General features: G+C 38.3%; 1 protein-coding gene across 2 annotated transcripts in view; it reads left to right on the top strand.

Annotated features, from left to right (window-relative positions):
• The first annotated feature begins 647 nt into the window (after window positions 1-647).
• The window catches only part of LOC106756586 (probable serine/threonine-protein kinase abkC), a 21,381-nt gene continuing 6,221 nt past the window's right edge, over window positions 648-15,807 (top strand). The window contains exons 1-4 of one of the 2 annotated variants that reach the window (XM_014639067.2): window positions 648-943; window positions 1,533-2,838; window positions 3,580-3,849; window positions 4,409-4,552. In XM_014639067.2, the coding sequence (XP_014494553.1) occupies window positions 936-943; window positions 1,533-2,838; window positions 3,580-3,849; window positions 4,409-4,429 (1,605 nt within the window). In that variant the 5' untranslated portion in view covers window positions 648-935 and the 3' untranslated portion in view covers window positions 4,430-4,552. Of the gene's footprint in view, window positions 944-1,532; window positions 2,839-3,579; window positions 3,850-4,408; window positions 4,575-15,807 lie in introns of those variants that run through there. The other variant, XM_014639066.2, reaches the window with a different exon arrangement.

Consider the following 15,807-nt stretch of genomic DNA (forward strand, 5'->3'; position numbering starts at 1 on the left):
GGTGACCGACGGTGAGCTTGGCGGTGATTGGTGGCGTTTGTGGCACGCCATGGCCGGCGATGCCTCCAATGGTGAACAACGGTGTTGTCGACGCCTTGGACCGTGACTCGCGGCGGCCGATTGGTTGGAGGCTGAGGTGGACGCGCATGAACGGAGGAGATGAACGCTTCTAGGTTCCTCTGGTTCCCTTTGATTCCCAATTTCTGGGTTTCTTTTGGTTTCTGATACTTACCAAATTCCCAATTACTTAAATCCCTAATTCCCCCACTTATTGTTTTCTGATTCAATAAAAAATACCCCAATTATAAAACCATATTCCACGTTAGAAGCTTTAATTTTTAACATTAAAATCCACGTAATTAAATCATTATAAATCACCTAATTCTCTGTGCACCACGTCATCAGTAACAGATGGCGTTAGTCAATAGTTAACGGAGAGGGCTTAATTGCCTCATTTTTACAAGTTATAGGAGCCAATTGAGACAAAAAAAATATGATGACTAAATTGAGATTGACAAACAAATATGAGGACCAAAAAAAGGTTTTAACCAAAAAAACCTAGGTGTGTAAAAACTAAACCTTCGTTATGCTTACGCAAATAACTATCCACCTTAGCTTCAAGATATCGGTCTTCAAATGGTTATACCAAAATCTTGATCTCAAACTTGCAACAACTCCTTATAGATCCGGTTAGAATGGATGTACTTAATAGAAGCCATGAACCTTCATTGTCATTTGAACAATAAAGGGTAAAGTGGGAATTTTAAAATTTACAGCGCGGTGCAAAAGGAAATACCCCTCAAAGATTCCCCAAGATCAAACTTTTCCGGTCTCTGAACAAACACATGCCGCCATACGCCGCTTAAGGCTCACCGTTCGAGGACGAGGATGTTGTGTGCACCGTTGCACCTCACTCTTCAGAAACCCTCGTCACCATGTCAAGGTTCATCACCTTTTACCTTTCAATAACGCACTATCTTTGAGTTTTCAACATTTATATGCTTTCATTTAACGTATAAAATTCATAATATTCTCAGTAGTGCCGCCCCTTCATTTTATCTGTTCCCTTCGAAAGATATCAATGCTCATAGACATGTTCTTTTCTGATGTTTCAGTTTGTTTTATTTTACTGTACTTCTTCATTCGTAGTGGTAACACCGTAACTTCAAAGTGGGGTATCTTTCTTTCAGTGGTACTATAAGGCACCCTTCTTTTAATGCTTGTTTGCATGGATCTATATTGAAAGGTTCCAGAGAAACAGATAAACTATGCTTTAGAAGTTTCCCATTTTGGCTAAAGCTAATTTACTTCGATATGTAATACTCTTCCTTTTCTTTTAGAATTTTAAAACCTGAAGCTTTCCGAGTTTTGATTGTTCACTTGCTTTATAGATACAATTGTTTCTGTGTAAAGCTTCTGGGCATGTCCAGTGAGAGCTTCGGAGAATTAATCTTGAATATAAGCATATGAATGGCTAAATTATTTTAATTTGTTTGATAATGTGAATAATATCTATGCAATATAATGTGCAGATTTCTTGCTTGTCGAAATGTTAGACGGTTTACACGTGCTATTCACAAGACAACCTGCTTCGAAGTGTTTCATCCAATGGGGTCCCCTTACTCGAAATACAATTTTTTCTCGCACTATAGACATGTTCACTCAAGACAATCTGTTTTCGTGTTATTTAAATCGAAGGTTAACTTTTTTATGAGTAGCAAGGCAAGGAACTATTATACCCTCCCCGCAAATAATGCAAAATACCATCATTGTCAAGTTGTTTGGAACAGGATGTGTTTCCATCAAGGGCCAGCTCTGCCACCAATAGGTCAAATTGCCCGGGCGATAAGTTTGGCTATGGTCAAATCAAATTTTGTTGTTCATGGTGTGATTGCCTTCATAATAGGAGAGCTTGCTTGGACACAAGGAAAATGGGCAGAAGCAGAATTCTTTCCACCAAGAGATTTGTTTTATGTGCATGCGCAAGATGGACGTGTATATTTAACCACAGCTCTCTTTGCGGCCATTGAGGTTTTCATCTTGTTTCTCAGAGCTGTCTATTTGGTGATTTTGTTCTCACCTTGCATAGCTACGGCTCCTTTTGTTGACTCTTTTGGCACTCAGTTTAGAAAAACATGGATTCATGTTGTTCGTGTTACACTTGAAAAAGCTGGGCCCGCATTCATCAAGTGGGGTCAATGGGCTGCAACCAGACCTGACCTCTTTCCAAAGGATCTCTGTGATGAACTTGCAGAATTTCAAACGAAAGCACCGTCACATAAATTTAGCTATAGCAGAAAATGTATTGAAAATGCATTTGGCCGCAAATTATATCAAATATTTGAAAAGTTTGAGGAGGAACCAGTAGCTTCAGGTAGCATTGCTCAAGTTCATCGAGCTACACTAAGATACAAATTCCCTGGTCAGCAAATCAAGCCTGTTGATGTAGCAGTGAAGGTCCGACATCCAGGGGTTTCTGAAGCAATTAGGAGGGATTTTGTCCTTATTAATCTTGTTGCCAAAATTTCGTCTTTTGTACCAAATTTAAAGTGTCTGAGATTAGACGAAAGCATACAGCAATTTGCTGTCTTTATGATGTCTCAAGTTGATCTTTCAAGGGAAGCCGTTCATCTTAGTCGGTTTATCTATAATTTCCGGAGATGGAAAGATGTTTCATTCCCATTGCCTCTGTATCCCCTCGTACACCCTTCTGTTTTGGTTGAAACCTTTGAACAGGGTGAAAGTGTTTTGAACTACGTTGACCGTCTTGAAGGACACGAACATTTCAAAAGTGCCCTTGCTCATATTGGTACACATGCTCTTTTGAAGATGCTTTTGGTAAAATATTTGGAATTCTCCTTGCAATTTCTTTCTTTTTATTTTCCTCGATAACTTCATGACCAATTTTGTTTCAGATTAAGTTGTTTGTTGATAGTTCACGAAATTATAGAATAATACTATGTTTTAGTGCCTAACATTTAATCTAGTTGATTTTGGTATTGTCTGAGTTTGAGAATGTAAAATTTGAAAGAGAGGGTGGTAATCAATAATTTGATATTTGATCTTTCTACTAGAGAGAAGAACATTATGGCTTCAGGAATAGCTCCATCCATCAGTGATCACAATAGTGCTGGTAACCAATTACCACCATTTAGTTTTACTTTTAGATTACGTTGATCTGATAAGTGTAACATGGATATGTTTTTCATCAAAATAAAAATAAATGAAGGGGAAGATCAAGATATAAAGGAAGCAAACCTCGCTGCAACATTCTGAAACTCATTGTTGTAATATGCTTGGAATTTTTAAGACTATTAGATGAAGTTGTCAAGGAATACATGGTGGATTCTTTGAGGATTTTGCTACAGAAGATTCTTGATCTTCATTTGAATGAATGCTTTGTTGACATTTTTTTTCAAGGCATTTGGGTAAAGGCATTTGAGCATCACAGAGATCCATAATGATTCTCCATTTTCTTTGCTATTATGTTGTATTTGATAAATTATTATCTTACAGATATAGATGATCATTTGAATGAAATTATGAATTGTCTTCACTTAGATATATGTCTTCTTTCAGATGGATAATTTTATCCATGCAGACATGCATCCTGGAAATATTCTTGTCCGAGAAGGACACAGTAAATTGTCACCTATATCACTCTTGAAGTCAAGACCTCATGTAATTTTCCTTGATGTGGGCATGATTACTGAACTTTCAAAGAGGGAAAGAGAATATTTACTGGAATTCTTTAAGGCTGTTGCACTCCAAGATGGACGTGCAGCTGCAGAGTGCACACTTAGATTATCCAAACAACAAAATTGCCCAGACCCAAAATCTTTTGTTGAGGTAAGAAATATTGATTTACATTAACATCTTGATTACTTGTTACAACATAACCTGATGAAGATTGCTTTGCTTTACATTTACATCTGTGACAAAGTTTAGCCATCCTATGTCTGAAACAAGGCCATTAGTTAACCTCTGATCACCAGTTGCATATTAAACCCTGTAGTTGATTGATGCTTTGAAGTTGTGGACATTTGTGTTTCCCAAAGGTCTAATAAGTAATTAGGCTCAGGAGTTCTGAATATCATCAGAAAAAAATAGCCTTGCTATATGTAACCTGTTTCCTTTTTGTGAGGATTGCATAAAATACTTGAGAAAAATACATGTTAATTGCTCTCCTTGTTTGAGTCTGCAAGTACGTCTCAAAAACATTTGTTTACACACTGTTTTATGCATAATCTTCAAGAATATGATGGAAGATTGTATTTATTTAAAAATTCTATGTATAGTCTATTATCTTGCATCTACTTAGTTGTTGTCCAGTTGACTACTGATTTAGTGCTGTTTAGACATACTTCAACAGAAGCCTGTACTTTTTGTTTCTGAATAAAATCTTTAGAATTTAACAGGAGGTGGATAGATCATTTAAACTTTGGAGGTCTCCGGAAGGTGAATCTATCCGCACAGCTGATCGCATGGAACAATTGCTTGAGCATGTTAGACGCTGTAAAGTTAATATAGATGGAAATGTTTGTGCTGTGATAGTGACCACATTGGTTCTGGAGGTAAGTTTTGCCTCTGAATCAACTATTCTACGAAGTATTCTTGACAACTTTATAAATGAAATGAATGATGAAAATCTGAGTAATGTATATTTTGTGCAGCTTTTTGTATATGGTTTAAATTCATCTCACTTATTTTATTGGCTTGTGATATATCAGTGATAAAGATACTTTACACATTTTAAATAACTAATTATTTAATTTTCGGGCACATATGGTGGAATATTAGAAATACAAAACTTTTCATCATCAGGTGTCCTTTAAGCCCTTCAAAAATATATTTTCTCTTTGTTTTTAATCTTAAGTTGATATTAGAGCGGGTCGATCTCGCTTTGCCTGTCTCAAACATCTTCGGCACCGTCTTCACCTCTGCTGTTTGGTGTCGGCCACCACCAGATCTGGAGCACCTTTTCGAGCGGCGGCCAACGCCCCCGATACCGGAAGCTAGATGTCCTCCACGTGTTGCCATGTGCTCAACCTAAGTTTGTCGTAGTTAGGTGCATGACACCCTCGTGCTGCCTTCCACTTGTCTGAACTCAGTCGCGTCACCGTCGCTAGTCTCATTAGAACTCGCTATCTCTGTTTTGGCTATTAAAACTTCATTCCAACATGGTTCAAAGTCATCCTTGTTAGAAGTCACCCTAGGGTTTTTGTCTGTCCTTGTTGTGTTTCTTCTCCCTGGTCAGAGATGTCTACTAGAACTGTGGTTTCATTTTCTGGAAATCCCTCCATTATTTTGGAGAAGCTAAATGGAAAAATTATTTGTTTTGGTTTGCATCTGTTGAAATGTGGTTTGTTGGTCAAGATCATCATGACCACCTTGAGCAAGATGGAAGCCATGTGCTTCTTGGAAGCAAGTTGATTTCTAGCTGTGTGCCCTATTGTGGCAATTTTTGGTTTCCCTTAGAGCTTTTGAAACTTGTCACTCCTTTTGGAAGAAAGCTCAGAATATTTATGCAAATGATATCCTATGTCTCTATGACTTTGAAAACATGCTTGCATCCCTCAAATAGACTAACCATAATATGGTATTCTTCATGACCTAAGCTCAATTCGTAGTTGAAGAACTAAAGATGTTCTTGGAAATAGAGGCTTTGGGACAAAAAGGAACAAAAAAGGACAAATTTGAGATCTATGGAAGGAGAAAGGGTAACATGACCGACTCCCTTTGAGAAAATTTTAGAGCCATTTGCCAAGGTTATGACATGATCGTTTCTTTAAAACAAAGAGATGAGAGCAAAGAGGTATTACCATGGATGTGATCAGAAGCACATGAGTCAATTATCCATGAATTTTGACCTTCCATGGATTGGGAAATGCAAGTTGTTGATGTACTGAGAGTCGTAGATGTTTGCACAAAGCTATTAGATTTTAAACTCACACTCTTGAGCGAATTTGGAGTGGCAGTTTTAGCCTTAGAGATAATAGAGGTATAGTTAGGAAAGTCGTGCATGGCAAAGCAATTTTCTTGGTGTGACCAATCCATTTACAATTTTTTTTTATCAACTAATATTAGTTATTAGTATTTTGTTAGTAGGGGGATTTGAACACACAACCTCTCTCACCCTTCCTTCCAAACCCTTTAAGCCAACCTTATAACTCCCAAGTGTTAGTGGAGGTGTTGAACCCTCAACCTCTCCCATCTTTTTACAGATGTGCACTGAGGACGTCCTCAATCTCCATGTCCTCCTCTAGTATTTTGTCTTCTGCTTCCTCTTGTGGAAACCATGGGAAAAGGTTCCACTGCTTTGAGGCATTGGAACTCAAATGAGTTGTGTGGTTAGGCTTTAATGGTGTTTCTCATCAAGAGCCTACACTTCTGCAATTATCAAATGCAAGCTCTTAGTTGGAAAATTGATCTATCTTACTATTACAAGACTTCATCTATCTTTTGTAGTTAGATTGGTTAGTCAGTTTATGCAAGCTCCATGCATTGGCCATTGGAATGCTATCATTTTCATTCTAAGGTACCTAAAAAATGCTTTAGGGCAAGGTTTGCTATATGAAGATAAAGGAAGCATTCAGGTCTCTGGGTATTGTGATGCTGATAAGGCAGACTCTCCTATTGATAGATGCTTAACTATTGAAAATTGTGTTTTCCTTAGAGGAAATATTATCTCTCGGAAAAGTAAGAAACAAAAAGTAGTGGCTTGATCACTAGCTGAAGCTGAATATAGGGCAATGACATTACTAACTTATGAACTTATATGGGTGAAACAATTCTTTCAAGAGCTTAATTTATGTATGTTGAGATTGAAACTGTAAAATATATTTCTAAAGGGCTTCTAAGATCCCTCTCATTATCATTTTATATATAATGAAAATACAAGAGTACATGGAGCAATAAGGGATTGCACTAGACCCTTAGGTGCAAAACTAGGTACAGCTAATAAATGATATAGTAGACTATATCTTGCCTAGACTTAATGATTATAAATAGATATAATTATTCTAACACTCCTCGTCAAGCTGGAGCATACAAATTATATGAACTAAGCTTGGAATAGATAAACTCAATTTGAGATCTCTTTAGGAACTTGGTCAATACATATGTAAGTTGGTCATTTGATCCAACAAAATCAACGTGTCTTAAAAGAGACAATAGACGTGGTAACTTTGGCTTCAAACAAAATGCACCTATGCTTCAGACTATCGAGAGAGAATGTCTATAAACCAAATTGGACTCACAAACCAGCGTAGCCAAAGAGACTCCTGAGATATATGATCCCTCTTCAAGAGTGTGCGACAAACAAATGACAATGGTCACAGGATAGCAAATCGCAAAAATGCAAACACCGGTCGACGAACAACTAACAATAGCTTATGGATTGGATAGTGATGGGCAGCCACAAAACTTCAACTAGCACCATGAAACTTTAACTAGGATGACGTTGACAAAGGAGTTTTCCATCAAAAAGTGGATGACAATCAGCAATGTCGGACAACGACAAATTGTAGGGACTAGATATCATCAAAGTACACAACCATAAATTTTCTTATGAAATCCCTCAAGACATGATTCATTAATCTCATAAAGGTGCTAGGTGCATTAGTTAAGCCAAAAGGCATCACTAACCACTCATATAATCCAAACTTAGTCTTAAAGGCTGTTTTCCACTCATCACCTTCTCTTATTCTTATTTGATGATAGTCACTTTTAAGATCTATTTTGGAAAATATAGTGGACCCATAGAACTCATCAAGCATGTCATGAAGTCTTGGAATTGGGTGCCTATACTTGATGGTAATATTGTTAATAGTCCTACAATCACAACACATTCATTTGCCTTTGATCTTCATACACCTTAGAAGGTGGTAAGGGATGGAGGACGAACTTCTTTTCCTTGTGTTGGAGAGTGATCTCATTGGTAAGGCCACTGTGCATGGTTTTTTGTCAAATTACCATGGCCTACGTAAGAGAATGTGGTAAGCTTCCATAGGAATAACATCACAAGTTATTTTATCTTCATAATTTCCCATGGCAAGTTTGACCTCCACTTGTTGGTCTACTCTTAAATCCCCACCTTCATTGAGCCATTGCAGGTTGTAAGGCCTTGGATGGGGTTTAGTAGTAAGCTCCAACTTTTTTACCAACCTTGACCTACAACAATTGCAACATGACCAACTCCACAATGAGAGAACATGTTTGATTTGAAAGTTTACATCTTGTATGAAAGATGTTCTCTTTAGGTTAGAGGATAAGGTTGGTTTTTGATGACTCTTCTTGAATGACTTCTTTAATCAAAAAGTCAGTAACCCGAAAGATACACACAGAACAGACCCACTCCTCTTAATATCCTCATCTTATTCAATTAAATCAAGAATACAAATGTATTGTAAACATCCCCAAGGAAGCCCGATCTCCCTCCACTGGACTAAGTTCTAGTAAACTCAAAAAATACAAATTGAATAATCCCGCCCTTTACAACTAACTCCTTATTTTATACTCCCCTTTCCTTCTAACTAATTGCAAACAAAAACTCTCTACTTCCCGCCTTTATTTTTCCTCACATATACTTTTATTCCCCTATCACTTCTTATCATGAGAAGATCTCCCTCACAAGGAAAGAAATCTTCTCCTTCACTCTCTTCCTCAATTTCATTTGTACACTCTTCTTGCTCACTTTCACTACTATATGTGTCAATACCCCTTAAAATGATGATTCTTTTTGTGGGGCATTGAGATGCAATATGGCCCTTAAAACACTTGATATCACTAGTGCGCTTGAAGGATGTGATCCATCTTTAGGTTTCTCAAACTTCCTAGGAGGATCCTCTCTTTTGATTTGTTTTCCCTCCCTTTTGAAGTCTCTTTTGACATTGAAGTTAGAGTGGATAGTTTTCAAACCTTTTCTCAATAGTTGTTACTCTACCTTAATGCAAATTTGTACCAAGTCATTTAAGTTTTGGTAGGGCAACAATTCCACTTTATCTCTAATTTCAAGATTAAGACTACTTAGAAACCTAGAGATGGTGGTCTCTTCTTCCTCTCTAATTCCTGTCGTCATCATGTAGAGCTCCATCTTTTGCCTATAGCTCTCTATGCTCATGTCTCTTTGTTGGAGCCTTTGGAGTTTTTCCATTAGCTCCCTATGATAATATGAGGGAATGTACCTTCTTCTCAGTGCCTTCTTGCTTTTGCCAAATTTTTAGTGACTTTAGTTCTTTGGCCAAGTCTTTTAAAGTAGGCTTGACCTTTTCACTGGAGTCACTATCAATTTCAAAGGATGCGGCCTTAAACATTCTCAAAGTTTTCAAAAATATGCAATGCAACAAACAAATTACTTAGAGTTTCAAGAGAAGTTTCCTATGAGACTTAAGGAAGTAAAAGATGCCTAAGCTCACTTCTATGAAAGGGAGGTGAATTACAAAGGATTGCTTAAGAACCAAGTCTTTCCTAGCCAAAGCTTATCTTAGGTACTCACCAAACTGCTTAAAAGGAACAAAAATTGAAATTAAAGTAAACACATTAAACTACCACAATTCAGGAAAACAATAAATCTAAACTATGCGGCCTAATGATGAATTAGAGGAACTTTGGTTCCCTCTTACCCACCAACTACAAATTTCTTTTAAATAATAAATGTACAATGTTCTTGTTAGAACAAACCCCTAACAAGCCAAAAATACAAGTCTAAAAAGGAAAACAACTATAATTTTACAATTCAAAGAAAATACACACAAATTTCTCTTTTTCACCAAGTGTATACTCTCTTGTTTTGTGTTTTAGACCAAGAATTTAAGCTTCCCTTCAAGGCCTCCTTCACCTGTGGATGTTACTCACTGTTTTGGGCTGTCCTCCCAATGATCCTCACGTTTTATTAACCATCCAAAGACCTACACCACAAGTTAACACTACTAAAGCCAAAAGTAGTCCACGGGAAAAGCAAGAAAAAGTCTAAAAATGAACAAAGGCTCTTCAAAAGGAGTTTTACTTTGACAAAACCATGAATGTTTAGAAGATAATAAAGCAATTCAATGGTAAGAAAGAAAGGTTAGCATAACAAAAGAAGTTATCTAAAGAAAGGCACTAGAATAGATTACAAAAACCAAAAACTACTATAAAATCATAAGGTGCCTTTGTCCTTTGGCAATCTAGATTAAATGGTGCACTAAGGCAACCTTTCTTAGATCATCATGGCTGCTGGAACATCAACTAGGGATGTGAGTTTCAGCTCCCAAATCAACATCAAATTGCTAAAACAAGTTGGTTACATAAGGTACATACATGTGCTTTTATTTTTACTTTTTGCTTTTGCTTTTTGTACCTTTTTGTCTACTTTTCTTTTGTACCTTTTGTATTGTTAGGCCTCTACTGGTGTATAGTAGGAGGAAGACAGTTACACAACCTAACTGCCAAGGCAGTTAGGTGGGTTGGTTGGGGGTATCTCGTATAAAAGGGGTGATTAGTTGTAGTTGGGGGTAGTTAGTGAATTCTTTTGTTTGATCAGGAACCTGCTAGTCCTGATAGGGGGGAGGTTAAGCTCTCTACTTGTTGTATTCGTTGATTGCTATTGAATAATAAAGACTATTCAATGCATTTGTGTGTTCTGTGTGCATTAAAAGGTGTTTCTCTTAGGTTCTTGGATAACGAACCTATCCGTTTGGTCCGACCTGCCGGATCCGTGTGAGGAGAAGGATCAGCGATGAACAGTCAGACGGAGGGAAGAATTGACAATTTGGAGATCACGGTTGAGGGAATTAAGGAGGAGACTACTGCCATCCGACGCGATTTGCAACAGTTGATGAAGGTGATGGGTGGAGGTGCGAATAATAATGGGGGAGGCTCTGAAGGGAGCAGCAACTCGGTTAGCGATAATAATGACAAACGCGACAATGGGGGAATTCCCCATAATTGGAGGAAAAGGGTCGAACTACCGGCGTTTGAAGGAGGAGAACCCCATAGTTGGATCAACAGGGCCGAACGCTTTTTCGACATCCAGAAAGTGGCTGAAGAAGAGAAAGTGGATCTAGCCTACATTAGCATGGAGGGTAGCACTAGTTACTGGTTCAAGCATTGGAGGGAAAAAACCAAGAACCATTCTTGGTTAGGACTAAATGCGAGATTGATTAACCGGTTTGGAGGCGGGTTCAGGGGAACAGTGTATTTACAATTAGCGACGCTGAGACAGGAGGGTGTGGTGGCGGGATTCATAAGGCCTTAATGAAGATGCAGGATGCTGACTCATGGGTATTAATTTGGGAGTTAGAGGTAGTGGAGCATGGGACCCACGGGGAAGTGACAGATGATTTGACCAAGCAGCAGAAAGTGGAACTCAGAGCAGTGTTGCAGTTCCACTACCGAGTGTTCCTGGAGAGAGAAGGACTGCCTCCCCAACGTAGTTTGGAGCACAAAATTTTGCTGAAGGAAGGGGAAGGTCCTATAAATGTTAGGCCATACAGATACCCATACCTCATGAAAGATGAAATAGAAAAACAGGTACAGGACATGTTGAGGGCAGGTATTATCCGACCTAGCCAGAGTCCTTATTCCAGCCCAGTTATTCTGGTAAAGAAAAAGGATGGAAGCTGGAGGTTTTGTGTTGATTACAGGGCCTTGAACAGGGCTACGGTGCCGGACAAATTTCCGATACCAGTCATTGAAGAACTGTTGGACGAACTTAAGGGGTCCAAGTACTTTTTGAAGCTGGACTTGAAAGCAGGCTATCACCAGATACGAATTGGGGGTAGAGGATATCCAGAAAACGAACGGCCTTCCGCACACACCAAGGCCATTTCGAGTTTCTGGTCATGCCCTTTGGGCTGACAAACGCACCGGCGACCTTTCAAAATGCCATGAACAAGTTGATGGATAACGAACCTATCATGTATCTTCTTTTTTTTGGAATTTTTAGCACAAACACACACCACAACAGATCTTAAATTTGGAATGTTTCATCAAGTTTGATGATCATACAAGTTTATAGCTCCAAAATAAAGACAACTTACTAGAATCAAGTATATCATGAAACACAAAAAGTGATATAATGGAAACCTAACTCTATGAACTTGCTCATGATCTAACAACAAGTATGAACTCAAATATATAAAATGAAAGCACTCAAAGGCACAAATAGAAATCAGTTTTTGGACATGACCTTAGAGACATCAAAAGGACTAAACATGACTCTAGACAACATGGATTGATTTGAAATTTAAAATGACTCAAGAAAACATATATTGACCAAACAAAACAGTAACAAATGACTAAAAAAAAAAGGCACAAAAAAGTAGCCACAACTACCAAAAATGAACTTGAAAAATGTTAATGACAATATTCTGGCAACTTTGACCTTTGTTGAGTATTTTAATCACAACTTTCTCCGCAAAACTCCAAATGGAATGATTTTTTTTGTTGGAAACTAGACTCAAAGGGCTTTCATTTGAATATTTTATATTTTTTGGACAACTGAGCTAGATGCAATTTAAGTTTGAAAATCGTCACAGTTTGCTACCACAACAAATGATAGATGGAAAAACAAACACAACAAGAGAAGTAGGGAAATAACATCAACAACATGGAAGAATAAAGGATAAATAAGGACCAAAAGACTTAGCTCATGAAGAACCAAAGCTCTTGATACCAAATGATGACAACCTCCTTGAGCTAGGTTGGGTCAAAGCTTAGGAGGAAGCAAGGAGATGGTCCTTATGATGGATATGGTTGCGGAAATGGGTGGGAAAGGGGTGATATGGTTTGCAACTAATGGTGGTGAGGTGAAAGGACATAGATGTTGTGTAGTTTGAAGGTTCAACGAGAGGTTAGGCCAACTCCATGAGGTAGGTGACTAGAAGGGCCTCTAGGGTTATTCTAGTCTTGAACAAAGAAGGATGAGGCTATAATTTGGCAGCATAAAATTACTAATTTCCAAGATGAAATACAAGGGTGCATACACCTCTATTAATAGGCCAAGGATGTCTTCTTCTAACCTAAAAGCATGATCACCTACCTTTGCTCTCATTGGCCAAAAATGAGGCCTTCTAACCTCTCCAATGATGGGAAAACATGTGACCACTCACAAAACACAATCCTCTCCATTCCTAGAGTGCCATGTGGCCACTACTAAAAGTAAATCCTCTCCACTCCTAGGGTGTCTTGTGACTACCTTTTAAAAAGCAAATCCTCTCCAATGGAAGCATGATACATGACACACACTTTACACTTGGTTTGGATATCTAACATAGGAAAAATCCTATGCTACTTAGGCCATAATGCAAGCCTTAATCAAACCTACACTACATGGCCAAATACAAGGCCTAAACCTTTACTACTCCTTCCATGATGGCCCAAGTGAAACACACCTTCGTTTCACCTTCTATGGATGGTTCCTCTTAGAGGAACTTGGACATACTTCTAGTGGTTGGACCCTTGACTATGAGCTTGCCATCACTTGCTGATGGCATATCCCTAAAAATTAATTCTTGTGTTGGAATGGATAGTCTTTCAAACATAAGACAAATAAAAGCTTCAAAGATGCTCCTACTCTCCAGGACCTTGATCATTCATTTGATTTAAGGTGTATCATTGTTGCGAGCTATATTCTTCATTTACTCACTATTTCTAACTTATGTTATAAAATGAATATTTGAACTTGATGGACAAGCACACAACTCCAAAGATAAGGAAGTTTGCCTTGTTCCATGTTGAAGATTTGAGAGAATGATGACAAATCCCCTAGCCATGGTCAAGCACTTTCAAGAGAGTGGAAGCTATCCGTGAAGATGACATCAACTCTACCTTGTGGGCCACCTTTGGAGCCATCATTGAGCATGGATGAAAGAGTAGTGTAGGAATTTAGGCCATTGTATTAGGCCATGTAGTGTAGGTTTGTTTAAGCTTTGTATTAAGGTCTTAGTAGCATAGGAATTTCCTTAAAAGTTAGTCATCCAAACCAAGTGGAAAGTATGTGCAATGTATCATGCTTCCATCGGAGAGGATTTACTTTGTTAAAAGGTAGCCACATGGCACCCTAGGAGTGGAGAGGATTTATTTTTAGTGGTGGTCACATGACACTATGGGAATGGAGATGATTGTATTTTGTAGTGGCCACATGTCCCCCCATCATTGGAGAGGTTAGAAGGCCTCATTTTTGGTCAATGAGAGCAAAGGTGGGAGATCATGTTTTTAGGGTTAGAAGGAGACACCCTTGGCCTATAAATACAACTGTCTCCACCCTTGTATTTCATCTTGGAATTAAGTAATGTTATGCTGCCAAAATATGACCATACTTTTCTTTGATCAAGACTAGAACAATCCTAGAAGCCCTTCTAGTCACCTTCCTCCTTAGGTTGGCCTAATCTCTCTTGGAACCACCAAACACTACACAACCACAACTATATCTCCTAGAGGCTTTGAGCTTCTACCCATCCATACCTTAACTCATCATCCCTGTACCATTTACTAGCACATTTCTGCACCATTCATCCAAGTAAACACCCCTCCATGCACATCTCCTAGCATTGGCCCAACCTAGCCAAGGAGGTTGCCGTCATTTGGTATCAAAAGCTTTGGTTCTTCAAGTGCTAAGTCTTTTAGTCCTTATCTATCCTTTATTCTTCCATGTTGTTGATGTTATTTTCCTACTTGTCTTGTTGTATTTTTTTTCATCTATCATTTATTTTGTTGTGACGATTTTCAAACTTAAACTGCATCTTGCTTAGTTGTCCAAAAAATACGTAAAAATATTCAAATGAAAGCTCTTTGAGTCTAGTTTCCAACAAAAAAAAAAGCATTTCATTTGGAGTTCTGTGGAAAAACCGAGTAAAACACTCAGCAAAGGTCAAAGCTGCCAGAATGTTGTCATTAGTGTTTTTCAAGTTCGTTTTTGGTAGTTTTGGCTACTTTTTTATGCCTTTTCTCTTTTTTGAGTCATTCCTTACTATTTTGTTTGGTCAATATATATTTTCTTGGGTCATTTTAAGTTTCAAATCAATCCAAGTTGTCTAAAGTTCCACTTTTCTGTAAAGCACTTAATTCATCCAGCATGGCTTGACGCCAACCAGGATGAGTTAAGGCATCACCCACAGACTTGGNAATGGACACAGAAGAAATGGATGAGAGACATGTATAAAAAGATGGAGATAATCTGTGGTAACTAAGAACAGTATAATGGGGGGAAGGGTTACGAGTAGAGCGTATACCTTTACGGAGAGCAATAGGCAGGTCAGACTCATTTGCTGGAGCCGNAGGAGACACAGGAGGCGGCACAGGAGGTGAGTCATGTGGGAGANGATTGCGGCGACTATAAACTTGAAGGGGTGGAGTTGAAGGACGATCCTGTGTGGAATGAGAGTCTAAAGGATCACAGACAATAGGAATATCAACAGTAGGAGGTGGAGGTACAGAACTAGAATATAGATGAGAAAAATAAAACGAAGATTCATCAAAGGTGACATCAGCGGAGATGAAATGACGATTGAGGGAAGGGGAAAAACACTTATAGCCCTTTTGTGACCGAGGAAATCCTAAGAAGACACATTTGTGAGATCTAGGAGATAACTTATCAAGACTAGGACTAAAATCATGGACAAAACATGTAGACCCAAAAACTCTAAGAGGTAATGGATGTAAAGGGTCTTGAGGGAATAAGACGGAATGAGGGATTTTGTTATCTAGGACAGAAGACGACATGCGGTTTATGAGATAACATGCAGTGAGAACTGCATCACCCCAAAAACGCGAGGGTACTTGGCCATGGATTAGAAGTGTACGAGTTGTTTCAATAAGGTGTCTATT

Source organism: Vigna radiata, chromosome 2 (assembly GCF_000741045.1).
Source record: "Vigna radiata var. radiata cultivar VC1973A chromosome 2, Vradiata_ver6, whole genome shotgun sequence".
Taxonomy (NCBI): domain Eukaryota; kingdom Viridiplantae; phylum Streptophyta; class Magnoliopsida; order Fabales; family Fabaceae; genus Vigna; species Vigna radiata.